Consider the following 26,914-nt stretch of genomic DNA (forward strand, 5'->3'; position numbering starts at 1 on the left):
TTTTTTATTTTTACGGAGAGAACAATCTGCGCATGCGCGGTTTAATTTTTTTTTAAAAGCCGACTGACTGCATACCCTGAGTAATTGCCTGGTACTTGCCTAGCACGTCTTAGATGGAATTATAGCACCAATCTGATATTTTGCTATGTTTTCCTCTGACCATGCTGATGTAATCTTGTTGTCTACTGTGCACAGCACAAAAAGCCCAGCAGCAAGGTAAAGGGCCTGTCCCACTGCGGGGACCTAATTCGCAACTTTAGAAGAGTTTGCCCTCGACTCATTCTCGCAGCATGGTCGACATGAGGTCCTAGGAGGTATTTGTAACTCTCCTTCATGCTCGAGAGTAGTCCCCGCGTACTCGAGGCCTCAGCTAGGTTGCGGCGGTTTTTTCAACATGATGAAAAATGCCCGCGAGTAAAAAAAGGTCGCCATCGAAAAAAGTTGATTTTTTTTTATTTGTAGGTTTAGTCAAGGTAGTCCATAGTAGGTCGTAATGCTATCATAGGTAATCAAAGGCAATCGAAGGTAATCGAAGGTAAAGCTCGTTGAGAAAACCGACCGGTAATGTTAAATGCCCACTAAACTTTATTAAAAGTTGTCTGGCTTCTTAAAAGTGTCTCCACTCCTTCTCTCCCCCCGTCTCCACGCTCTCTAAAGGACTTACCGTAACTGTGCCAGCTCTCTTTTACCTTCCTGTTCATCGTGGGTGTGAATTTCAGAGAGCGCTACCCCACTTTCCCTGGCCCCCGCCTTTGTGATGTGTTTGTGTGTGTGTGTGTAGACGGTCGATCCGGCTCGCGGTTTCATCGCTAATGGTTGATCCAGCTCGGTTTTTCAGGCGAGTGCCCTCGAGCTTGAAGGTCGAAGACAGCCGCTGAAAAGTTGCGTTAGTGGGACAAGCCCTTTAGGCAGCAATTAATTACTATTGAACTATTGTAAGGATCAAGTTTAGCTAATTTTACATTGGAAAGGAGTGGGACAACCTGTTTGCCCATAATAATTCAATCAGGACCCCAGACACATGCATCAAACTCAAGAAATGCTGCAAAGGTCTTAAATAATTGAAATATTCTTCAAAATGAACAATATCATTGAGGTTAATGGAGAAATTATTGTCGTGATAGCCCAAATTGATGTGATGTGCAAGAATGAAAAAGCAAAAATCCAAACTGAATTAGACCAGACGTATATGCCATCCTAATGGTTATTCTCACACTACACAAGGCAATGGTTAAGGAGGATGTCACGGCAGTGGTCAGAGGTGACATTGCGGATGGTTCGTCCAATGAAGCTGAGGAACAAGAAAGGGATGATCACCTTGTTGAGGGGGTGTGCTACAGGCCCCCAAATGGTCAACGGGAATTAGAAGAACTAATATGCCAGGAGATTGCAGGCAGCTGCATGTCTGATAATGTTGTTGTAGTCAGGAATTTTAACTTTTCCAATATAGAATGCGAATGTCATAGTGCGAAAGGTTTAGACAGGGGGGGATTTGTCAAATGTGCTCAGGAAAATATTCTCTGGCAATATGTAGAGGTCCCCACACAGGAGAGGGCAATGCTTGACCTAGTCTTCATAAATTGTGAGGGGCAAGTGGATGAGGTGTTTATGGATAAGCCTTTTTGGACCAGCAACCACGGTTCTATTAAGTTTAAGATAGTAATGGATAGGGACAGAGTGGGCACCATAATATTTGCTTCCAGTATCCTGGTACTTCCCTTGTGTCTCACTCAGAATAATCGTCATTCTTACACCCGCGATAAACCTTCTGACCAGAAACAATATTTAATGTTAAATAACATTCAACCTGGGGCTGAAGCTTTCCAGCCTGCAAGGACTTCCACAGTTGTGTAATTAAAACAATCATTCTCTTGTATAAGTGCATAAAATGCTTAATCCAGAAGAAATATATGTCAAATGTGCACCCATACAGGTTAACACTGCTAAAGGCACTGAAATGTATAATATACTATGTGAATATACAACCTAGCAAGGGTAATAATGTTAGAAATTCAGTACATCCAGAGTGTGGTGACAGCACAAAATTAAAATGCACCACATTTCAGCCTTGTACATTAGACCAAATTGCTTTTAAGTACAATAACACTTAATGACATCAGGATAAAAGTCAAACTAAATAACTGAGTCAGTAGTCCCTAAACATTTCCAGCATTTGTTTTTATTTAATATTTCCAATTCTACACAAATACAGTTCATGTACATTTTTAATGAAATACCCAGGGCACTGAATTAAAAAATAGTGGTACTATGTTTCAACTGTATAAAGCTGTAATCAGATACAGCTGGAATGCTATCATTTTGGTTTGGGCACCATACCTCAGAAAAGGTATGTTGGTATTGGGACAGCAGCACAAGTTCATTAAAATGGTACAGGGACTCAAAGGATCAATTGTTGAACACAAATTTTATTTTTTAAATCTTGTAATCCTTTGAGTGTCCAAGCTTGAGGGTAGATATAATCTAAGTACTAGACTAAGTGGGGGCCCATGTTCACATGGGAGGGCTGGCCCCCAATGCAATATTCCACCTCTCCACAAATTCCAATATTGGTGGACAGTGGGGTGGGGGTTCTGGAGCGCTAGTATGGGTGTTGTGGGCCGAAGGGACTGGTATCCAGAGGGCTAATATGGACATTGTGGGCCGAATGGATTCTTGGGCTGGCAGCTCAGTCACTCAGGCCTTGTGGGCTGGCAGCTCAGTCACTCAGGCCTGGTGGCTGGCAGCTCAGTCACTCAGGGCTGGTGGGCTGGCAGCTCTGAAACTGCCAGAAATTCTGCCCAAAACAGGTGAGAGACTCTGTGAGAGAGAGAAGGGGGAGAGGGTGGGCAATCAATTTTAGACATTTTTCATTTATTTCTGCAGATCACAGCAATGAAGGAGGAAAGGTTTTGCTGGCCTGGATCTCATAGGAAGCCAATGAAGGGAGGGAGCAAAATACTGGGGTGAGGTATAATACTTGCAAGGGGAATACTTACTGATGGGCCGAAGGGACTCCTCCTGGGCTAGTACAGGCTTGATGGGCTGAAGGGACTTTAAAAAAAAATCTCAGTGAAATGCCCTTTTTCTGGACTTTTCCTGGCTTGGCACGGGCCTTCCTGGCCAAAATGCTCTTCATGGGCTAATACAGGCATTTTGGGCAAAAGGGACTGGTTTCTTGGCTAATAGGGGCCTTGTGGGCTGAAATGAGTGGTTTCAGGCAGGCCAAACAACTAATTTCATTTCATTTCCATTGCCATTTCAGTTTCCAGCACAGGGCAGGCCAAACAACTCATCTCATTTTCATTTCATTTCATTTCCATTGCCATTTTAGTTTCAAGCACAGGGCAGGCCAAACAACTCATTTTATTGTCATTAAGAGCCAACAAATCATTTATTGCAAGTACATTGCAGACTCACAGTTCAGTTGACTCATTGCAGATTCAGAGTTGTGGCCCCTCCCTAGCGATCTTCCAGAGTGACTGACTCACATCCAGGCATTCGGGGTTTTATAGTCCTGCCCCCCCCCCCCCACCGGAAGGGGCGTTACCGTCATCATGGTAATTGACAGGCGAGAGGACCAATCAGCTGATCTCAAGATTTTTAAAACACTCATATCGGAAAAATCCATGGGGCTGCCTTAGCGGAGGAGGACTGTGTGAGTAAGATGGCCAAAAATCATGGCGATATAGGATAGTGTTTTTTTCTAAATTCAGTAGACAGCGCAGACAGGAAGTGGGCAAGATGACACTTTTAGTTATATAGATTTTAAAATTTATGTCAATAGGGTAGATACAGGTAAATTTTGGGACACCAGTGATATGATAAGCATAAGGGTAAAAATCATGATCAAGGCAACCAAATTTATTAGTAATGGTCTATCCTCTCGAAATTAAACGTATATTTTTCTGAAATTCTTTCCACTAAAAGACTGCAATAAATGGTGTTTTCAAAACTGACTATTGATTGTTGTGGAATTTGTCTTTGTTCATCTAGCTAAAATAAAAAAATGAATTTGAGGCACAGGTCAGCTATGAAGAAATGGAAAGAGCAGGCACCACAATTGAATATCCGAGCCCATTTCTATCAAAGTACATAGCCCCAAAATAAAGTGTAATTTACAGCTTTTTTAAGTGGCAAATAGTAAAATTAAATAGTCAGAGGATAGTACAATTGTTTGCAATAGCTATGTAATCTCCAAATTAGCTTTTATTATGCCTTACATTTTGCCCAGCCTTAAAATACGTGTTAATGGTAATAGTGATGGTTAAGAGTAAATCACAGAGAGATATAGCATGGAAACAGACCCTTTGGCCCACCATGTCCATGCTGATCATCAACATTTTCATAATCCTACAATATTACATTTATTTTATTCTCCCAACTTTCTCAACAACTTCTCTGAGGTTCCAACACACAAATAGACACAAGGTCAGGTTACAGTGTCCAATTAACCAACCACCCCACACGTCTTTGTGACAGAGCAGCCAGAAGAATCCCAGGCAGTCACACTAAGAATGTGCAAATTCCACATAGATAGTAGATGAGGTTAGGATTGAACTAAGGTCTCTGGCACTGTGAGACAGTAGCTCTATCTGCTGCACCACTGATTTTCCGGCTGACCTGTAATGGAACCCCAGTTCATCACCTTCCAATGACTAAACAGTTCACCAACAAGATGCTATACTTTCACATTTCCAAGACAGAACACCAAAACGTTAAATCTTCCAATTACCTTTGAAGCAGTTTTCTCAGCCCTGTGGGAATATCCAAAGATTAAGATATCATAGCAAAACGATGAATCTAATTTAAATACCATGTGAAACAGATGGTTGTGAGAGTGCTTGAAGACTCTAACACGAGCTCAGAATGCTGAGCATATAACTAATAAAGTGCTTTGAATCAGCTCTTGAGGGTTAAATCACAAAGTGAACCCTTGATAATAATGATAGTCTCCTCACAAATTCTAAGCCAATATTAGAAAATAACTCATTTGATCTGGTCTTCATGTCTCTACCAAACAGTACACCGTACCTGTAAATGTATTGCTATTTTTCAGAGAGAATACATACAAAATTAAAATCCTCCGAGAAATCCATTGTGTGAATTATCAAAACAGAAAACAATCGTTGTTGAGTGAATGCCACTGAGTGTATATAAATAATTCCCATTAGAAATATGTATACGGGTGTTTCCGCAAATACAGCACTCAGTAGTGAAACTGAAGGTCTCCAAACTTCCAGGTTATGTTCCTGTTTTTCATGTAATATTCCCATTGTTTCATATCCTGTATTTAAAGTAGTATAGATCATGGTGTATAGCTAAAATAATGAGATGAAGCAAAAATAAATAAATCTGTATTTACAAGTATCAGATATGTCCCTGCGTTTTCTTGCCTTTATTTGTGTAATTTTTCAAGCTGGATTTCATCAAATCGTTACGCTAGTTTATATCAGAAAGATTACATTAATTTTGCAATTAAATAACTCTATATAAGCCTAATTCTGATTATGTTTATAATTTTTATCATTTATCAACTGATCAGATGGTTTTCTGATGCCCCACGTTTTTGCAGCAGAATGTGATTAGCAGTGTCCATTTGGTCACGTGTGAAATGTGTGAATTAAAAGCAGAGTAACCGTATTTATATTTATTGTTTCTTTTTTTATTGTTTTTATTTTGTGTTGAAGCTTTCCATTGAAATACTTAATAATGAAAAGAACTTAAAATCATGAAATAAAAATCTTGTTTGCTCACCTATTTTAGCAATGTATCATTCTGTTGTCAATGCTATTTATAGCACCCTCCCGACCCTATTGTGCTGGAAATGTCTTCAGAGCTAACATTGACTATGTTTGATAACGGAATGCAATCAAATGTGTTTTAATTCCCAATGTTATTATTTGTTTTAATCCATAAAGATGGATTAATTAAATTGTGAACACGTGAAACATTAAAACCGCAGTGTTCGATTGTCACTGACACGTTATTACATAATTCATTTTAACGGTAAATCAATGCTCTATATATGGAGTGTCAGATATTTAATGAGCAACATTCACAACAATACGTTGGATTTATCCAGGTTTTACTTTTACAGTCAGTCATATACATCATAAATTTGGTCGGGAGATATTTCAGTTGCAATTTTAACGTTAATTCTGAAGTGGGAATGATGGAAAAGGCGTTTATCAACAATTTTTTTTTAAATGGTTGCTTACCAACTGTGACAACTCCTTCCTGTAGTGAAATGATATTGAAAATTCCTGCATCAAGAAATCCTACTTGTTGACACTTTTCACCAAGTTTCAATTGCACACAAATATGCGATTGAGAGAGGGAGAAGGCGACTATTCTCAATTATTGTTGAAAGTTGGAGAAGACGACATTTTAAAGAATGAAGATGATGGACTTAAAATGCCACAAGACATGGTTCTATGAGCAAAAACACTGTATTCATTTCATCTATCCCGCATTTGACAATCTTGGAGAATTATTCTCCGACAATTGTATCTTGGTTCCGCACAACAAAACGATGAGAAGGATCAATTCTACATGTATCACACGCTTCCCTAGAATCATTAAAGAGTACTTTTCTTTCAATGCTATCACTCAGGAAAACTAATGCTACTCGCTTCCCTACAGAATTCCTCGTTTCACTCGAGACCTCTGGATTACCACCACAAAAATTGGAGTTGAAAAAAAGATCTCCAATATTAATGAGAAACTTGGAACCCCCAAAGCTATGCAATGGAACGAGGATGATTGTGGAAGAGCTACACAATCATCTGATCGTTGCAAGAATCAACATGGGAGCCTTCAAAGATGACATTGTTCTCATTCCTAGGATAATGCTCAATTTGACGGAAGGCAAAGGCATTCCCCTTCAACAGACCAAATTCCCCATTCAGTCAAGTTTTGCTATGACGATCCATAAAGCGCAAGGACAAACCATGGAGAAAGTGTTGAATACCTCGAGAAACCGGTATTTCAGCATGGACAACTATATGTGGCTCTTAGCCGAGAAAAGGTGAAGGAAAATGTCAAAGTTTTCCTGAAGGATGGAATATCGACCAAGGATGTTGTCATTAAACGCGTGCTTGGTTGAACGATGACTTCTGAAGTAAATTCTCAGATTTTCTTCGTTAAAATTTGACCACTCAATAATGTCTCTATATTAAAATTGTGTCTTTTTTTTCATCAACAGCAAAGAGCCATCAAGAGGCAGTGAGCAGCAGAACGCAACAAGAGACACAACAAGAAAGAACTGAACTGAATAAATCTCATCTTTAACATTTAAATTGTTGTTATATTTTAACAGTTATTCACATTTTAAGCTTTAATAAATCCCTTTTCCACTTGCGATGCCCGTCAGCTGCGCCTGCGCAGTAATGCCTGCGTGTTCTACGTCACAATGGGAACCCAATGTGCGGGAATAGCGGCGCTGCCGGTGAGCCGCTAAGAGTAGATGGGGGTTGAGGGGGGATGGAGTAAGTGCGTGGCGGGGGGAGGGGGGAATGGCAAGGGGTGAAGTGGGGGATGAGGGGGGGATCAGGAGCGTCACAACGGGAACCCATCAGCCGCGTCTGTGCAATTGGGGGCCATGGGTGAGTGGTGGAATATTGCGTTGGGAGACCAGGCCTCCTGTGTGAGAATGGGACCCAATGGGTCCCACTTAGTCTAGTGTGACAATAAAGTTTTCATTCATTCATTCATTGTCAAGACTTGCATAGTGGCACCCAAAGCAAGCACATTAGGGTTTCATCCATGGGAAACCACTCAGAGTCCATTCATGCAAAAGCAGGTCCACATGAAATGTGAAGCTTGCTTTGGCAATCCTCGAAAGATGTGTACCTGAGCAACTTTTAGTCCCTCTCCCATCTTTTCTATCCTGGTAATTTTTCACCATGATAACCCCCAAACCACGGCCTAGAACCTACTCTATTTCTCATGGAGGAGGAGCCATCTTGGTGAACGGCTGCTAGCCAGCAGCCGTCCGTTTTAAATCCGTTTTTTTAATAGTTTTTAGTGAGTCCTGTTTTTTGTTTGTAGGGGATATGGTCTTTATAATGTGGGGGGTAGGTATTAACTTAATTTCTAGGTCCCTACCTGGTCGGTGTGGCAGCCTTTTCTCCGGGCTGCCCGTTGACCCGTCCTCGTGGCCTACCTGCGGGCTTGGAGCGCCGTTTCCTGGCGGGAACCGCCCAGCACCTCGGCCTCGGCGGCGGCACAGCATTGGAGCGCTGGAGCGGAGCGGGCGATCCCTTGCCTGGGTCGCCGCGCTGGAGCGACGCGCTGGAGCTCTGGCGAGCTGGACCGCCGAGAGCAACATCTCCGGGCTGCGGGACTGCGGAGCGTAGAGGCGGCGTGCGGAGAGGCGGCAGTGTAGAGGCGGCGCCAACTTTATCAACGGGAGTCTGGGTGCTCCAAACCGGCGCGGCCTTGTGGGCTTCGGCAGCCGGGGGCTCCAACCAGGAAGTGGCCGTTCCAAGTGGCCCAGCCGCCAAAAGGACTCTCCCGACGCCGGGGCAAGACCACCCGGTGAGAACGGCCAGGGACATCGGGCCTCCGTAGAGGCAATTGCGGTGGCCCCAATAGGCCTGACTTTGGGGTGAACATGGGGTGGGGACTGGACATTGTGCCTTCCTCCACAGTGCTATCCACTGTGGGGGGATGATTTTTTTTTTTGTCTAACTGTAGTCCTGTAGGTCTGTGTCCAAGATGGCTGCCGTGAAGAGAGAGTGGACGCTGGCACGAATTGGTTGCCGCTGCTCTCTCTTCACACTGTGTTTTTGATTTTCTGTTTTTGGATTGAATTCTGTTTTTAATTTGTGTCATTGTGATGTCTTTAATTACTTGTTTTACTCCGATTATATGTTTTTATTACTATGTAAGGTGTCCTTGAGATTTTGTATGAAAGGCGCCCATTAAATATAAAATTTATTATTATTATTATTCACTCTGACTTTCAAATGCTAGTGAAGGAAATGCTTTTGGCTGCATTAAACATTAAAGGGATGTACAATATCTTGGATCTCATACACAACTGAACTCCCCAATGGCAACTTTGCACAAAAAATGCTGGCCTGCATATTCATGAGTGTAACATACTATGAAGTTAATGTACCCTTCCAAATCCAGCTAATTTCTCAGTTAGCATTAACCGTTAACATGGAGTGGTACATTATTATTTAAAATATTTTCTCCTTTAAAAATTCATCCATACAATGCATTCTATTTCCACACTATACATTTAACTCTTAACTAGCTTTTCCACTCAAGCCAAAAAAAGATATTTGAAAGTGGACATGTGCCTCCCTATTGCCACAGAGATCAGATCCAATTTCAATTTAAGATTATGTAGTACTCTTGTACAAAATCCCTTTATATAACACCACTCATTTTTAAATTGCACCATTACTTTAAAATGTCTTTACAAAGGTTTGAGGCCTTAGTATCTTTAATTCCTGGTGTCCATTAAAAAAAAACCCAGACGTGAGTAGCACACAATCACTGGCTGCCTTATGTATACCAGCAAACACCACTTTCAAAGCAACATAGATGCTCCATCCTGTAATTTATTAAGACTAAACAAGACTAACATTGCCCCACTGCCTGACTTTTTTGTGGCAATTTTCAAATCGTACATACTGTACATTACAAAGATAGTTTATTTAATCTCAGCCACAGCAAGCAAAATACAGAAAAAGTGAGCATAGTGTCATAAATCTTCATGAAGTGTCACAACGTTGTTGGATTTATGCATTGAATGCAAGGAATCTGGGAAGGCAGTTCCTAAATTAATGATGCCATTAATGATATGATTTGTTCTCCTAACATGCCATCCAACCTTGATGAATCCTAAAAGGGAACAATGAAACCATGGAATTTTATGCTTGGAAGTCACAATTTGTCCACAGAATTTAAAATGTTATCTTTTTTTTTTACTCTTTCCTTCATACCAAATCATTTATTTATTTTCCTTTACTCCTTCACGTGATCCCAATGTGAGATTGGATACAATCATTCTAATTTTACATGTCCATTTTTTATGACTAATAATATTTTTTCAGTGTTCCATTTGGAAAGTTAAGGGTTAATGTTTCATAAGCATTGAAATTACTAAGGTCACAGATGCTCTGGTTTAGTTGTGATTTTCTTTCAGATCATATTTTCAGAAACAGCATTAAAAATGTAAAAATCTAACAAGAGAGAATGAAACTAACAAGTCTTTGACACAGCAAATGATTCATAATTATGACATTTTGTACAATATAATTATCACTTACATTTCAAGTGAGGAAACACTCTTTGCTCTGCTTTAAAAACGGTCTTTCATTACATTTTTAAAGGTCCCAATGTGTTAAGTGAGTATGAGAAGCCTAATCCTTACTTTATGCTTCAGAAATTATAGTTTTTGATCCATAAATGGATGGAAATTCAATTTGTTAAGGGTGCAGCTGTGCATAGGGGCATTCATAACTTTCTCAGGTTCATGGTCATCCTTATAACCAATTAAGTTTAAGTAAGAGAAAAAAAAGGAAAAAAGGTGAAAAGTGAATGAAAGCATTAGAAATGGCAAGTGTGCTCACATTATTTCAACAGCAAATTCAGTCTGAAAGGCTGCATCCTGTTTAACCCTGCACGTGTCTCCTATACAGCCTCTGTGGCGCATTTTTATAGGTACATTACTCTGCAGACTTCACTGAAACAGTCAATACAACAGTTAACATTTGCAAATTCAACCACAGGACCAGATCATGAAGCACCATCCAAAACTACTAATTTGGTGTTCTGACAGCTCATGCTGTGCAAGACTTTTTCCACTGTCTCTAAATGTCACTGAATGGATTTGCTTAATACACAAGCTGTGGTTGGCATATAGATGAGTGCAGAGATGCAGCAGATCATTTATAACTACATCTAACGTGCAGCACATTACTACATCAAATACTGTTGTGCATAGATGTAAAAGTATGGAACATGCTTATGTGTGTACATCAGATGTGGGTGCATTCTCTATGGAAATGTCAAGAAGGCATCAAAATGGTCCAGCCCAATGTCGTGTGATTATTATAACAGATATTATGGATATTTAGATAATGACAATTTGTCGTTATTGAATTAACAAAGCACTACAACGGTGGCGGCGCAGTGGCACGGTGATTAACTAGCTGCCTGACAGCTCCAAAGATCCGGGTTCAATCCTGAGTACGGGCGCTGTCTGTAAGGAGTTTGTACATTCTCCCGGTGACCACGTGGGTTTTCTCCGGGTGCTCCCGTTTCCCCCCACAAAGACCAAAGACGAGAGGGAGCCCCACGGTGACCAAGCGCATTCTGTCGGTGGCGGTGGGCTGAAGAAAGCTCTGTTCCCAGGGGATTCAACATGAGCCGCAACAACAGCCATGTCACCAGACAGTGGGTGAAGAAGGGCTTGTTGGTGCCATCTTACGAGTCTGGGGCGGCGTTGGAAGCTGGGGCTCTAAATCGCCGGGGAGACGGAGCAAGCTGGAGATGGGTCGGCAGGTCTGTCCACTATATCCAAAAGCCAGTTACACTGTTAAAACAAGGGTTTGTGTATTGTCGTTACCAAACAATTATAAGAGAAGATTGAGACCTTTGTTCAAAAGCGATTTTGGGAAGCAACCTTTGAAAGGTGCCAAGTAAATTAGAGAAGGCTCGACAGGAAATTCAGAGTTCCAGAAAGAGGAAAATTGAACAGAATGGTGGGAGGAGGGGTTGTGTGGTGGTGTGTGGGGGCCCGACAGAGTTATTACACAAAAAACTTAAACATTGAGCCTACAAAGAGAAAAATTAGATAAGGCCAAGGAGGAATATTAATGTTCAGATTAAACAAATAACTCTTTCACGGCAGAGCATGCAGGTACAGCAGGCAGTGAAGTAAGCGAATGGCATGTTGCCCTTTATAACAAGAGGAATCGAATAAAGGAGCAAAGAGGTCCTTCTGCAGTTGTACAGAGCCCTAGTGAGACCACACCTAGAGTATTGTGTGCAGTTTTGGTCCCCTAATTTGAGGAGGACATTCTTGCTATTGAGGGAGTGCAGCATAGGTTTACAAGGTTAATTCCCGGGATGGCGGGACTGTCATATGCTGAGTGAATGGAGCAGCTGGGCTTGTACACTCTGGAGTTTAGAAGGATGAGAGGTTATCTCATTGAAACATATAAGATTGTTAAGAGCTTGGACACGCTGGAGGCAGGAAACATGTTCCCGATGTTGGGGGAGTCCAGAACCAGGGGCCACAGTTTAAGAATAAGGAAAAAGCCATTTAGAACGGAGACGAGGAAACACTTTTTCTCACAGAGAATGGTGAGTCTGTGGAATTCTCTGACTCAGAGGGCGGTGGAGGCAGGTTTTCTGGATGCTTTCAAGAGAGAGCTAGATAGGGCTCTTAAAAATAGCGGAGTCAGGGGATATGGGGAGAAGGCAGGAACGGGGTACTGATTGGGGATGATCAGCCATGATCACATTGAATGGCGGTGCTGGCTCGAAGGGCCAAATGGCCTACTCCTGCACACCTATTGCCTATTGTCTATTGTCAGAGAGACATGACCCGAACGAGCGCTCACCACTCGCAATGCCATTTGTGGCTGCTTAATTATTTATAAGTTTAGGTGTAGAAATCTGTTATTTTAATTATTTCTGTGACATTGCAAATATGGAAATCCACTACATATTTTAATTTGCACATTTTTCCAATCGCGGTCTCCATCGTTCATTTTTCCAATCGCGGTCTCCATCGTTGACAGTCACTATCTACTTTTTCAACAATAAACCACAACAGCCTTGACCCCAAATTTCCTGCCAGTGCTACTTTATGTATTTCCAGTTGTGCAAGGCCTCCCTTCATGCCCAAATCAATTTGGTTAGCTATCAGAAAATTCAGACAAACCAACTGACATTTTTATATTCAAAGAATTACAAGCCTATAGATTGAAAATATCTTTTAAAAAATACGTTGCTTCAGTACTTTCTGCAAAGAACTTAACATTTCACTAGAAGCATCCTATTTTGTATATCTCAAATGAACAGTGAGAGAAAACAAGTGGAATTGTGCGACAAGCATTCAAGACATAGACTTTTCTCATCTTAACTGGAACTATGCGACAGCCCATAAAACCATCTTATAAAGATTTTATTTCTCTGTAAGTGATTTTTTCAATGCTATATCTATAGAAATAACTTGATTTGGTGCTGTATTATATTGATAGGTTATGAACGCAATGTGAAACCATAACAATAGCCATTAAAAGATTCATCGATATGGTCTCAACATTTACAAACTGAAAACTATCATAATAATCATTGAATATAAGGAACTGCATTTGCTGGTTTACAAAAAAGACACAAAGTGCTTAAGTAACTCAGTGGATCAGACAGCATCTCTGAGGAACATGGATGGTGACATTTGGGGTTGGGACCTTATTCAGTCTGATTGTGGGGAGGAGACCCAATTGACTAGCACTAAGAGGAGACATAGTTCATCCCCTGAGGCAATATGGGTAGATGGGTAGAGCTCAAAAGTAAGAAAGGTGCAATTAGTTTGAAGGGATTTTTCTATAGACCTCCCAGCAGCCAGCAGTGGATGGAGGAACACAGATTATGGAAAGACGTAAACAGGATTGTTATAGTGGGTGACTTTAACTACCCAAATATTGACTGGGATTTCTTTAGTCCAAAAGGCTTAGATAGGAGAGAATTTGTTAGGCGTTATTACAAAGAGTGTTTCTTGAAACCGTCTGTGGATAGTCCAACTCAAGGAGGGACCATATTGGACTTGGTACTGTGAAACGAGACGGATCAGATGACTGGCATCAGATTGCGAGGGCATTTGGGGAACGGTGATCACAATCTCATATGTTTTACGATAGTTATGAATAAGTATATGTCTGGACCTTGGGGAAGGTACTAAATTGGTGTAAAGCAGATTACCGCATAATGAGGCAGGAGCTATGTGTCATTGGGTGATCACATCTGATATGTGGGAGCCAATTAAAGACCAGCTGATCAGAGTTCAGTAGGCATTGTCCAGTAGGGAGGAGGTACAAGGAGCGCAGTGTGGGAAACTTCAAATAGTAAATTCAGACCCAAGGAAACATAAATACCAGACAGGACCTTTGAGGAATTTAGTTTAGTTTAGTTTAGAGATACAGTGCAGATACAAGCCCTTCAGCCCACTGAGTCCACTGACCAGCGAATACTAACACTATCCTACTCACACTCGGGACAATTTTACATTCATACCATGCCAATTAACCTACAAACCTGTACGTCTTTAGAGTTTTGGAGGAAATCGAAGATCTCGGAAAAAACCCACGCAGGTCATGGGAAGAACGCACAAACTCCGTACAGACAAGCACTCGTAGACAGGATTGAACCCAGGTCCCTGGCGCTGTTAGGCAGTAGCTCTACTGTTACACCACCATGCCGCCCAGAATATAAAGAAAACCAGGAAAGAATTCAAACAGGGATTAAGGTGAGCCAGATGGAGCCATGAAACGTTATTGGCAGGTCAGATCAAAGAGAATCCCAAGGCTTTTTTCATATTTAGAGGATAACTCGGGAGAGGATGACTCAAGGATGAAGAAAGAAATTTAAGCTTGATGTCAGAGAAGAATTCATACTTCCACAGAGGATGTGTTCAAACCGAGTACTTTACATCGGTATTCACCAAGGAGAAAGACATGGATGATAGTGAGATCAGTGTGGGGCTGAGGCATTATGAGAACAAGAAAGAGGTGGTATTGAGTATCTGGAAGAATATTAAGGTGGATTTACCCAGGGCCAAATGGGATCTATCCCAGGTTATTGAGAGAGACAAGAGAGGTGTTTACTTGGGCATCAACGAAAATCTTTATCTCCTCTTTCGTCACAAACATGGTTCCAGATGATGGAGAATAGTCACTGCTGTTTCTTTGTTTACAAAAGGATAAAAAGATGATCAAGGAAACTATATACCAATGAGCCTCACGTCCGTCATAGGAAAGCTATTGGAGAGGATTCTTAAGGATAGAATTTACTTGCATTGGAAGAAAATCCACCATGACTGGCTAGTTTGGATTCCGGATTGGCTTACCCATATAAGACAAAGGGTAGTGATGCAAGAGTGTCATTCTGAATGGAGGTTTCTGACCAACAGTGTTCTGCAGGGAAAATTTGCTGGGAGCTTTGTTGTTCCCGATAAAAATAAACAACTTGGAGAAAAATGGTGATGGATTGGCTAGCACTTTTGCAGACAACACGATAATATGTTGAGTTGCGGACAGTCAAAAAGGATAGAAACATAGAAAAATAGGCACAGGAGGGGGCCATTCAGCCCTTCGAGCCAGCCATTCAATATGATCATGGCTGATCATCTAAAATCTGTACCCTGTTCCTGCTTTTTCCCCCATATCCCTTGATTACTTTAGCCCAAAGAGCTAAATCTAATAGCTAATCTACATCTATGGATGTCGAAGGGTACGGGAGTATATTGATCAGATAAGAATATAGATGGAGAAATGGCAGATAATATTTAATCAAGGCAGGTACGAGGTGTTGAACTTTGGGAAGTCAAATGTAAAGAGAAAGTATGCAGTCAATAGCAGAACCCTTGCAGCATTAATGTACAGAACACAGTTCGCAGAAAGTAGCAAAGCAAGTAGAAACATAGAAAATAGGTGCAGGAGTAGGCCATTCGGCCCTTCGAGCCTGCACCGCCATTCGATATGATCATGGCTGATCATCCAACTCAGTATCCCATCCCTGCCTTCTCTCCATACCCCCTGATCCCTTTAGCCACAAGGGACACATCTAACTCCCTCTTAAATATAGCCAATGAACTGGCCTCAACTACCTTCTGTGGCAGAGAATTCCACAGATTCACCACTCTCTGTGTAAAAAATAATTTGTAGATAGAGTTGAAAGAAACTGTATGGTATGCTTGCCTTCATCAGACAGGACATTGAGTAAGAATTACGGGTTAGGAAGTCATGTTTCAACTTTATTAAACTTTGGATAAGCCACATTTGAACCACTGTGTGCAGTTCTGGTCTTCTCATTCCTGGAAAGATGGGGACGTTTTGGATAGTTTGCAGACGTCTACAAGATGCTACCTGGATTAGGCAGGACTAACTCTAAGAAAAGGTTGGATAAACCTGGATTCTTTTCTCTGGAGGTTCATAGACTGTGGGGAGACTTGAAAGAAGTTTATAAAATGATAAGAGGCATAAATAGGGTGAGGCAATCAGAATTTATTCCGCAGGCTGGAATTGTGAATACGAGCCAGCATAGATGTGGAAGGTTTATAGGAGATGAGCGATACAAATTATTTTTTGTAGAAGGTGATAGGTGCCTACAATATGTTGCCATGGGATGGTGGTGGAACAAGGTACAATAGTGACATTTTACTTCGGAGTTACGTGAGTGACTACATGAAGAACCCCGCTAGGACGCATGCGTGTCATTACGCTACACGCATTGCACGAGTCATTTCGATGGAGGAAGGACGTTCCTCCTAAAGGTCTGGTGTATACAACCTGCGAAGACAGGTAAGAGATCAACGTTTTCTTACCTCTAGGATGGACAGAAGACGGACCAAAGCTGCAAAAAAGCTGGCGGGGGAGAGCCGTGCAGGAACGGGCAGCCAGCGGCGGCAGACGGCAGGACTGTCTCCATTGTCGGGAGCACCTGTGCCGAAGTTAGCCTCACCACCGGCGGGTGGAAAGGCTAAACGCAAAACCGACCGAGCCGTTCTTTCGGACGACTCGGATTTCGAACAGCCCCACGCCACCTTCGCTCAGGGGCCTGTGGGGCTGAAGGAATTGGAGGAGCAGCAAGCGACCAGTGACCGAGATCACTGGAACGCGTTTGAGCTGCGGGACCAGCGACCGCGAGCGGTCAGCGCTCGAAAGCTCTGTACCGCGTTGGAGCGGCAGCTGGTCCAGGACAAGCCGGAAGAGCCGGGTGCCCGAGAGCACTGGACAAAAATGGAGCGGCTGATGGAGGCAATACTCCAGAGGGGGTCTGGCTCTACTGGGCAGACATTCAGCCCTCTGCAGTACCTTATTCAGGGCTGTATTCAGCGTCTATTGCCTCCCAGGACAGCATAGCGGGGCAGATTTGGACTGACCCTGAACAGGAACTGATGGACAACTCAGTGCAAGGGGTAAGTGGGAACTTACTTGAAATGGTGGCTCAGTTCGCGAAGCCAGAACTCACAGGGGATGATTACCAGCCAGGTTAGCGGCAAGTGTTAATTACATGTCCCTGAACCAGCTACAGGGACAAGCCCTAATTGACACCAGGGGGCATCACTTGCAACCTGGATATTGTAAATCCCTTAATGTCCCAACCGTGAACGCATGTATTTGGAAGCATGTAGGAGCAAGCATCAGGACCAGGGATGTCTTACTACAAAAAGTACTTAAAACCCTCACCGCAGGGATAACGGCATTCACACGAACCCTGGATGAGGAAGATATGAGTCAACACCACAAAGATGCCCTCGCCCTCTTCTGCAATACCCAATATGAACTGAATAATATCAGAAAGAAGAGTATACAGCCGGTACTAGACCCAAAATTTGCGGGATTATGCAGAACAGAAACAACCACCGAAAAGACTTACCTGTTTGGAGGGGACCTACCAAAACAGGTAAAAGATTTGGACGAAGAATCCAAAGCCCTGGGAATTATAAAAGCTACCAAACGCTACCCCCAGAAGTACCACCCCTATGCACTCATGGGTCGCAAGGACTACTCCGGGGAACAGTCGAGGGCAAGACCAATCCAACAGCGGTCTTTTTTAGGACATGGCCCAGGCCGGCCCTCGTGGAAGATGCACCCATCTACAACACAAATCAAGACACCGGGGCCTCAACATCCTCGGGGACAAGGGAAGAAATAAGACCACTGGTAACCATAGAGGTAGGTGGGTCTGGTCCCTTACTTATTAACGATAGCATGGGTATTGGTGGCAGATTACACTTTTTTCTGGATGCATGGTATAAGTTGACATCAGATACTTATATCCTAAGCAGTATCCAGGGATGTACGATAGAGTTCTTACAACCATGCAATCCTGCAGTCCAGCATGTACCGAACAGAGTGTTCAGGCTTAACGGCGAAGATAAAGCAAAAGCACATGCTGAACTGCAGAGACTCCATAAACTGGGGATAATTGAACAAACCCAACACGAACCTTTAGAATGCGTGTCCAACATTTTATTAAACATAAGAAAGATGGTGGTTGCCGCATCATCTTAGATTTGAGTAATTTGAATGTTTTTGTAAAATATATTCATTTCAAAATGGAAACCTTTGCTACTGCTAAACTATTAATCTCCAAAGGTTACTATATGGCAAGCATTGATTTAAAAGATGCTTACTATTCAGTACCCATAACAGGTGACCACAGACGTTATTTGAAATTTAATTGGATGGATCATAACTGGCAATACAGAGCACTACCAAATGAGCTTACTTCTGCACCTAGGTTATTTACCAAAATATTAAAACCAGCCTTAGCTTTCCTACAGGAACATAAACACATTGTGATGGCTTACTTGGATGATATACTTATATTGGGCAAAAGGGTAAAACAAGCAGAATTAACAATAACAGCCACCATACAATTATTTGAAAGCCTAGGATTCATTATCCATCCAATTAAATCAAAATTGAAACCTTCAACAACAATGGATTTCTTGGGATTTACCATTAACTCAGTTCTTATGTCAGTGGCTTTGCCACAAGACAAAGCAATAGCCTTCGAGGAGGATTGCGGCAAAATCATTGACACAAGAAAACCATCTATTAGACAGGTGGCGAGAATGATTGGCAAGATAATTGCAGCCTTTCCAGCTGCACAATTCGGGCCCTTATATTATCAGAATTTACAAAGGGCAAAAATAAGAGCTCTAAAATACAATGGAGGTCATTTTGATAGACCTATGGAACTACCAAAAGAAGCCATACTAGAACTACAATGGTGGAAAGAAACCATTAGGCATTGTTCCAATCCAATCATTATCAGCAATCCGTCTATCACACTACAAACGGATGCTAGTGCTCTCGGATGGGGTGCCACGGATTCCATCACCAGCTGTGGTGGGAGATGGAATGAACAGGAGTCATCATTACTACACACTTTGGGCATAAATTACTTAGAAATGTTGGGAGCTTTTCACGGCCTTAAGTCATATTGCTTAGGGTTATCTCACCAGCATATAAGATTACAAATTGATAACACCACTGTGGTAGCATACATCAACCACATGGGTGGAAACAAATCGACATCATGTGACAATCTGGCAAACAAGATCTGGCAATGGTGTATCCGCAGAGGAATTTGGATATCAGCTACCTACTTACCAGGTAGACAAAACTTAGTGGCAGACACCAGGTCACGCAAATTCAATGAGAACATCGAATGGATGTGGGGGAAAGAAAAAAAAACACAAAAAAAAAAAAAGTTTTTTGCTGAAATTACAGCACGATACGGAACACCAGATGTCGATCTATTCGCATCCAGGCTTAACCACTAAGTGCCAAAATATGTATCATGGGAACCAGACCCTGGGGCAGCAGCTACAGATGCTTTTTCGCTGCATTGGGGGAAATTGTTCTTTTATGCATTCCCTCCCTTCTGCCTCATCAGTCGGGTACTAAGTAAGATAAGACAAGACTCTGCGTCTGGTTTCTTAATAGTACCCGATTGGCCTACCCAACCATGGTTCCCATTGGTACAGGAGATGATATTAGAACCTCACATCACCATTCAACACGGACCTACTGGTAAATCCAGCAACTAGGACAAGTCATCCTTGTCACCGTCACATTAACGTTTTGGTTTGTAGAGTCTGAAAGCTCCTTTATTACACCTGGGCTTAACAACGAGAGCTATGAACATGATCGCTGGAGCCCAGCGAGAGTGAACAAAAAATCAATACCTAGTATATATCAGAAAATGGCACAGGTATTGCAACCAGAACAACATTATCCACAGACCTACAAACATTCAACATTGGAATTTCTGGTAAATTTACACCATGACGAGCGACTTGCGTACAGCGCCATCAACTGTGCCAGAAGTGCCCTGTCTACCTACCTCTGGAGAGAAACGGAGCGACAGCCTGTGGGGTCACACCCTTTGGTAGCCAAGCTCATGAGGGGCATATTCAATGCTAACCCTCCTAAGGCCAGATATTCCCATATATGGGATGTTGGCATCGTTCTGAATCTACTAAGGAACTGGACTCCAGCCACTAGCCTGTCATTACAGGCTTTGACCTTAAAAACGGTCATGCTGATGGCATTGATCACAGCACAAAGGGCGCAGTCCCTACACAAATTGAGGCTGGATACCATGACCAGTTCGCAGGAAAATTTACATTTTTACATCCAGGAACTGGAAAAACAGAACAGACAGGGATCGGCAGGCCTAAAAGTGATTTTCAATAACTACCCTGCAGATGAGCGACTGTGTGTGGTAACACATCTCAAAGAGTACATTAAACAAACCAAAACCATCAGAGGCACAGAACAGGCACTGCTCATTAGCCACAGACAGCCTCATAAACGAATAACAAAACAGACCATTTCCAAATGGATAAAACAAGTACTTACTAAAGCAGGTATAGATACTAATTGTTTTAAATCTCACTCCACCAGGGCTGCAGCTACGTCAGCAGCATACAAGTTGGATGTTCCATTGGATCAGATCCTCAAAACGGCAGGATGGTCATCAGAAGGAACTTTCCATAAATTTTATAATAAACCAGTGGAGGAAACTGGAACTTTTTCAAAACCTATATTAAGTTCTGTAATATAATTTGTCCCCATCAATATTTGGGGTTTTATGATTTCTTTTGTTAATAAAATTGTTTGTTGCATCCACATACCGTATGGATGTCGAAAATATTTCTCCCCTATACCAAGGCAGATGCGTGTCATGGACTCGTCCACGGCATGAAATCACAGAGCTTTGAAATCTTCACGTAGTCACTCACGTGACTCCGAAGTAAAATAGTAAGATTAAACGAGAACTTACCAGTTTGAAGTTTGATCTTTATTTTATGAGGAGTAACGTTGAGGGAATACGTGCCCTCCGCTCCCACCCTTGATCATATACTCAACTGGTATCTCTCTCTAATCTTACTATGTTTAGTCATTATAGTTATCTGTGATTCCACACCGCTGCTTTGAAGAATGACACGCATGCGTCCTAGCGGGGTTCTTCACGTATTCCCTCAACGTTACTCCTCATAAAATAAAGATCAAACTTCAAACTGGTAAGTTCTCGTTTAATCTTACTATTTAAGAGGCTTTTGGAAAGACACATAAATATGCAGAAAATGAAGAGAGATAGAGCATGCGCAGGATATGGGTTTAGTTTAATTTGGCATCATGTTCAGCACAAACATAGTGGGCTAAAGGGCCCATTCCTGTCGTGTACTCTTCTATGTTCTAAAGGAGCATACCCTTTCTAATCTGTGGCAAAGGGTGAGTATCAGCCAACGTGGTTAGAAACTCCCTCAAGTAATTTATTTTGTGTTTGCTTCATTGCCTCCACTGTGTTGCTGATGCCCTTTTTGATTATCTGATTAATTCCAATTACTCCACAAAATGAACTACTTGTGAATCTATCCAATCGCAGATTTCCAACGCTTCAACCCTGACGTTGACTTTCCACCAATGCTTCCAAGTCCCCGATCCAAGGTCCAAATCCACATTACACACATCCCAGCTATGATCTTGAGCCTACCTGCATTGCAATTACCGCAAGAAAATGCCCCTCTTGCACAACACCTTGGGCCTCAGAATAGATGCATGATTTTTTTGGGCAAGGAAGAATATCTAGACAGGAAACTTTAAATGGGAGAAATAATTCCAATTTGTTGTCTGTTAAATAACGCATCTTCAATAAAGTGAAATGAAACATAGATGAATGGAAAACCGCAAACTTGATGGAAGTTTCTAGAAAGTAATAAAGACTCCTAAAATCTTAATATGATGATTTGTACAGAATACTCACCACAACTCCAAATTGTTCTGGTTCTGACAAGTTATTATAATCATTCTTGAAACGTGCCAAGGCAACAACCTGTTCTTCTTCTGGTAGATGATGCAGCAAGTTCTGTTGACATATTGAACAAATAATATGAAAGTGGTTTCAAGAAATGTTTTCGCCTTCAACTAAATTTATGCGCTCATTGACATTTTTTTATACATAGAAAGCAGACTGTGAAGAGATACTGAAATTAAAACAAAAGGTGAGAAAAATGATTAAAGCAATACAGTGATCACGAAACTATTTGTAGTAATCAAACACAAAATAACTATGGGAACGTCATATATAAAGAGCAATGTGATTATTTATAATTGGATTTAAATTATTATTATGGTTTAAAATCGCAGTAACCAAAATCCTTTTATCTTAGACATGAGACGGGGTGGAAGATTGCACCTTCACGTTTCAACGAATGCAATCAACAAGTGCACATTCAAATAAGATCAAATAGAACAAGTTGTCCTACAACTTTAGGCTGTGCACGCCATATACGCCAGAAGTAGAAGAAGACATGAGACAACATAAGAAAAATGTCTCATGCTGCATCCAACAAGTCTGAAGTGTCCTTCAGCACTCTTGCAACAGCAACAACTGCCATGTTTGAGCACAAGACCAAAAATCAGTTACTTGGTGATAAGGGCTATCCTCAAACAACCTGACTCCATCCTGAAGGCTGTACATACAGGGAAAACACTCCCATTACAAGAGCAATGCTGCCATTCGCAACTTAACAAAGCTACTCTTGGTATTTCAAGGCATTACTTGTGCTCTTCATTTGCAATAAGCAAGTTCGGTATTCCGAAAAATGCAAGGAATCATGGGATTTGTCAATCATGGAGCGGGGTTGGGCTGGAGTTGGCGCTCTTCTTGGCGCTGGCTATGGGTCGGTGTCCCATTGGTCCTGGGTCGCCTCGGATATCTCAGGCCGCCCCCCGGGCTGGGATGGGACACTCGGGGCACGGACGGTCCAGAGGCAGTTTGGCAGCGCGTGCGGCGCCGAGGACCCGGGGAGAGACATTCTCGGCAGCAGTGCTGCTGCGCGCACACAGACCCGCACCTCATCCTCAGCCAGGATCGAACCTGGGACAACGACACGGAGCAGCGGCGGCTCCAGGCCAACAGCCAGTGCGGAGAAGAAGCGGCAACTCCAGCCAAACCCGGCGCCGGCGAAAATCGAGCACCAGCCATCAACGGGGACGCACACCCGTGTGCATCCCCGCCTATGACTGTGCTCGGCTCCCGCTGGACCCGAGGGGGGCAACCGACAGCCACTGGACAAGGCGAGAGGCGCCGGGCAACGGCGCCCCCAGGAGCCGGATTCAGCGCCGGCTGCAATTCTGGGGCAGCCGCCGGCCCAGGGCCACCCCGGACAGGGATGGGACACTCAGGAGGGGACGGGGACAGCCCAGCTCAACAGCGCCGGAGACCTGGGCCCGACCTCGGATGAAACTCAGGCCTGCACACACGTAGCAGCACAGCTGGCGAGAATGTTTATCGCGAGTGACCTATGACGTGGGCTTGCGCAGTCGGCATACCAAACTCGCTTATTCACTGCAAGGCAGGTCTCTAAATTCATGATCACCTATTGATCCTAATAATAAGAGATCCAAGATGTTGCCTATCAGCAGCGACATTTTGCCAGCGGCCCAACAGAAAATCTTCAAATATAGTATTTCTGAGCTCACCTGTATTAAAGAATCTACAGAAACCAGCGATGTAAGTCGTGAGCTGCTAACGCATTTAAATGCATTAGCGCTACTGCAATCTCCCGGAGGTAGCGACTGTGAGGGCATTTCCGATCAGAGGGGAATCTGTAAGTACTGTACCTGTAAACACTGGGGCGGCCTACATGGAGTCCGGAATCGAGGCCATTGGGCAGGATCTTCCAGCAGCAACGGAGCTGGAGGAGCCGACTATAAAGGAATTCCCGATCGCAGGGGAATCGCCGACCTCGCGGATACTCGCAGGTACCTGTAAACACCGAGGAGGCCTTCATGGAGTACGGAAACGTGGTTGTCGTGCAGAACTACAAGTAAGACTGAAGCGCAGGGGATTTCGGCCCCTTCTCCCTACCATCCTACTAGCCAACGTACAATTACTAGAAAATAAAGTGGAAGACTTAAGGTCAAGGCTGTTTACCAAAGGGAGCTGAGGGAATGCTCTGTGTTCTGTTTCACAGAGACATGGCTCACCCCCAGCTCCCCAGACTCAGCGGTCCAGCCTGAAGGTTTCTCCATCCACCGTATGGACCGCACACAGACATCTGGTAAAGGGAGAGGAGGGGGCGTCTGCCTAATGGTCAACTCTGCGTGGTGTTCAGACGTGGCAGTCCTAGCTAACTCCTGCTCTCCACACCTGGAACACCTGGCGGTGAAGTGCCGCCCCTTCTACCTACCGAGGGAATTCACCTCCATCATCCTGACCACGGTCTACATCCCACCCCAGACAGACGTCCGTCTGGCACTGGAGGAGCTGCACGCCGTGGTCAACAAACACCAGACAGTCTACCCCGAGGCGTTTCCCACCGTAGCCGGGGACTTCAACAAAGCTAACCTGATGAAATCGCACCCTAACTTCCACCAACATGTCTCCAGCAGCACCAGAGGGTCAAACATCCTTAACCACTGCTACACGACCATCAAAGATGCCTATTGCTCTACCCCTCGCCCTCACTTCGGTAAATCCGACCATTCAGCGGTGCTGCTTATTCCTGCATATAGGCAACTGAAGAAAGCACCCCCAGAGGTGTGGACTGTGCAGAGCTGGTCGGGGGAGGCAGAGGAACAACTCCAGGACTGCTTCGAGTCTATAGACTGGGTAATGTTCAGGGACTCGGCAACGGACCTGAATGAATATGCCACAGTCGTCACAGACTTCATAAGGAAATGTGTGGAGGACTGCATTCCACCAAAATCTTTCCGAGTGGTTCCTACCCAGAAGCCTTGGATGAACCATGAGATACGCATTCTTCTGAAGACTAGATCCTGGGCATTCAGGTCTGACCAGAGGTCTATAAGAAGACCAGATACGACCTTGGTAAGGCCATCAAAAATGGCCAAAGGGATTTCTGCTCTAAGCTGGAGGATGAGACGGATGTTCAGCAACTGTAGCAGGGCTTAAATGCCATCACCTCCTTCAAGGCGAAATCAGGAGGAAGCTCAAACGACAGCGAAGCATCACTGCCTAACGAGCTCAATGCATTCTACACACGGTTCGATAGGGAGAACACTGATGTGCCTTCCCGAGCAACCCATTCACCCTGACGGTGTTGCAGTCACAGTCACAGAGGCCGACGTCAGAAGATCTTTCAGGGTGGTGAACCCTCGGAAAGCGCCTGGTCTACCCGGTCGAGTTCTCAAGACCTGTGCAGACCAACTGGCGGGAGTTTTTGGAGACATTTTGAAACTCTCCCTTCTGAGGTCGGAGGTTCCAACCTGCTTTAAGAGGGCATCAATAATACCGGTGCCTAAGAAGAGTAAGGTGACGTGCCTCAATAACTATCGACCAGTGGCACTAACGTCTGTGGTGATGAAGTGCTTTGAGAGGTTGGTTATGGTGCACGTCAACTCCTACCTCGACAAGAACCTCGACCAACTACAGTTCGCATACCGCCACAACAGGTCAATGGAGGATGCAATTTCACTGGCTCTCCATTCAGCATTGGACCACTTGGACACTAAAACCCATACGTCAGTCTGTTGTTCATAGACTACACCCCTATCTAGCTCTCTCGTGAAGGCATCCAGAGAACCTGCCTCCACCGCCTTCTGAGTCAGACAATTCCACAGACTCACCATTCTCTGTGAGAAAAAGTGTTTCCTCGTCTCCATTCTAAATGGCTTACTCGTTATTCTTAAACTGGCCCCTGGTTCTGGACTCCCCCAACATCGGGAACATGTTTCCTGCCTCAAGCGTGTCCAAACCCTTAACAATCTTATATGTTTCAATGAGATATCCTCTCATCCTTCTAAACTCCAGAGTGTACAAGCCCAACTGCTCCATTCTCTCAGCATATGACAGTCCCGCCATCCTGGGAATTAACCTTGTAAACCTACGCTGCACTCCCTCAATAGCAAGAAAGTCCTTCCTCAAATTAGGGGACCAAAACTGCACACAATACTCCAGGTGTGGTCTCACTAAGGCTCTGTACAACTGCAGAAGGACCTCTTTGCTCCTATATCCGATTCCTCTTGTTATAAAGGCCAACATGCCATTCGTTTCATCTCATTCGCAATCCTGTTTATATCAATGGGACAATGGTGGTAAGGGTCAATAACTTCAAATTCCTGGGCGTGCATATATCAGAAGATATTTCCTGGACCCAGCACACCGATGCAATTGTAAAGAAGGCACATCAGCGACTCTACTTCCTGAGAAGATTACGGAGATTCGGCATGTCGAAGAGGATTCTCCTAAATTTCTACAGGTGCACGGTAGAGAGCATTCTGACTGGTTGCATCGTGACCTGGTTTGGCAACTTGAACGTCCAGGAGCGAAAAAGTCTACATAATGTTGTGACCACTGCCCATTCCATCACCGGCTTTGACCTCCCCACCGCCGAAGGGATCTACTGTAGTCGCTGCCTCAAAAAGGCAGCCAAAATCATCAAGGACCCACACCATCCTGGCCACACACTCATCTCACCATTGCCATCAGGAAGAAGGTATAGGAGCATGAAAACTGTAATGTCCAGGTTCAGGAACAGCTTCTTCCCTACATCCATCAGGCTATTAAACACAACAACGAATAAGCTCTGAACTCTGAACTGCAAAAGACTATATTATTATTTGTTATTTGCACTATATTTGTTATTTATTGAACTTTTTCTTTTTTTTCCCCCGTTATG

General features: G+C 43.3%; 1 protein-coding gene across 2 annotated transcripts in view; it reads right to left on the bottom strand.

The window, feature by feature from the left end:
- diaph3 (diaphanous related formin 3) overlaps positions 1-26,914 on the bottom strand; it is a 474,403-nt gene that overhangs the window by 217,075 nt on the left and 230,414 nt on the right. For both annotated transcript variants that reach the window (XM_033022314.1, XM_033022313.1), the window contains one exon: positions 22,033-22,134. In XM_033022314.1, the coding sequence (XP_032878205.1) occupies positions 22,033-22,134 (102 nt within the window). The remainder of the gene's footprint in view (positions 1-22,032; positions 22,135-26,914) is intronic.

This window comes from Amblyraja radiata, chromosome 6 (assembly GCF_010909765.2).
Source record: "Amblyraja radiata isolate CabotCenter1 chromosome 6, sAmbRad1.1.pri, whole genome shotgun sequence".
Lineage (NCBI taxonomy): Eukaryota > Metazoa > Chordata > Chondrichthyes > Rajiformes > Rajidae > Amblyraja > Amblyraja radiata.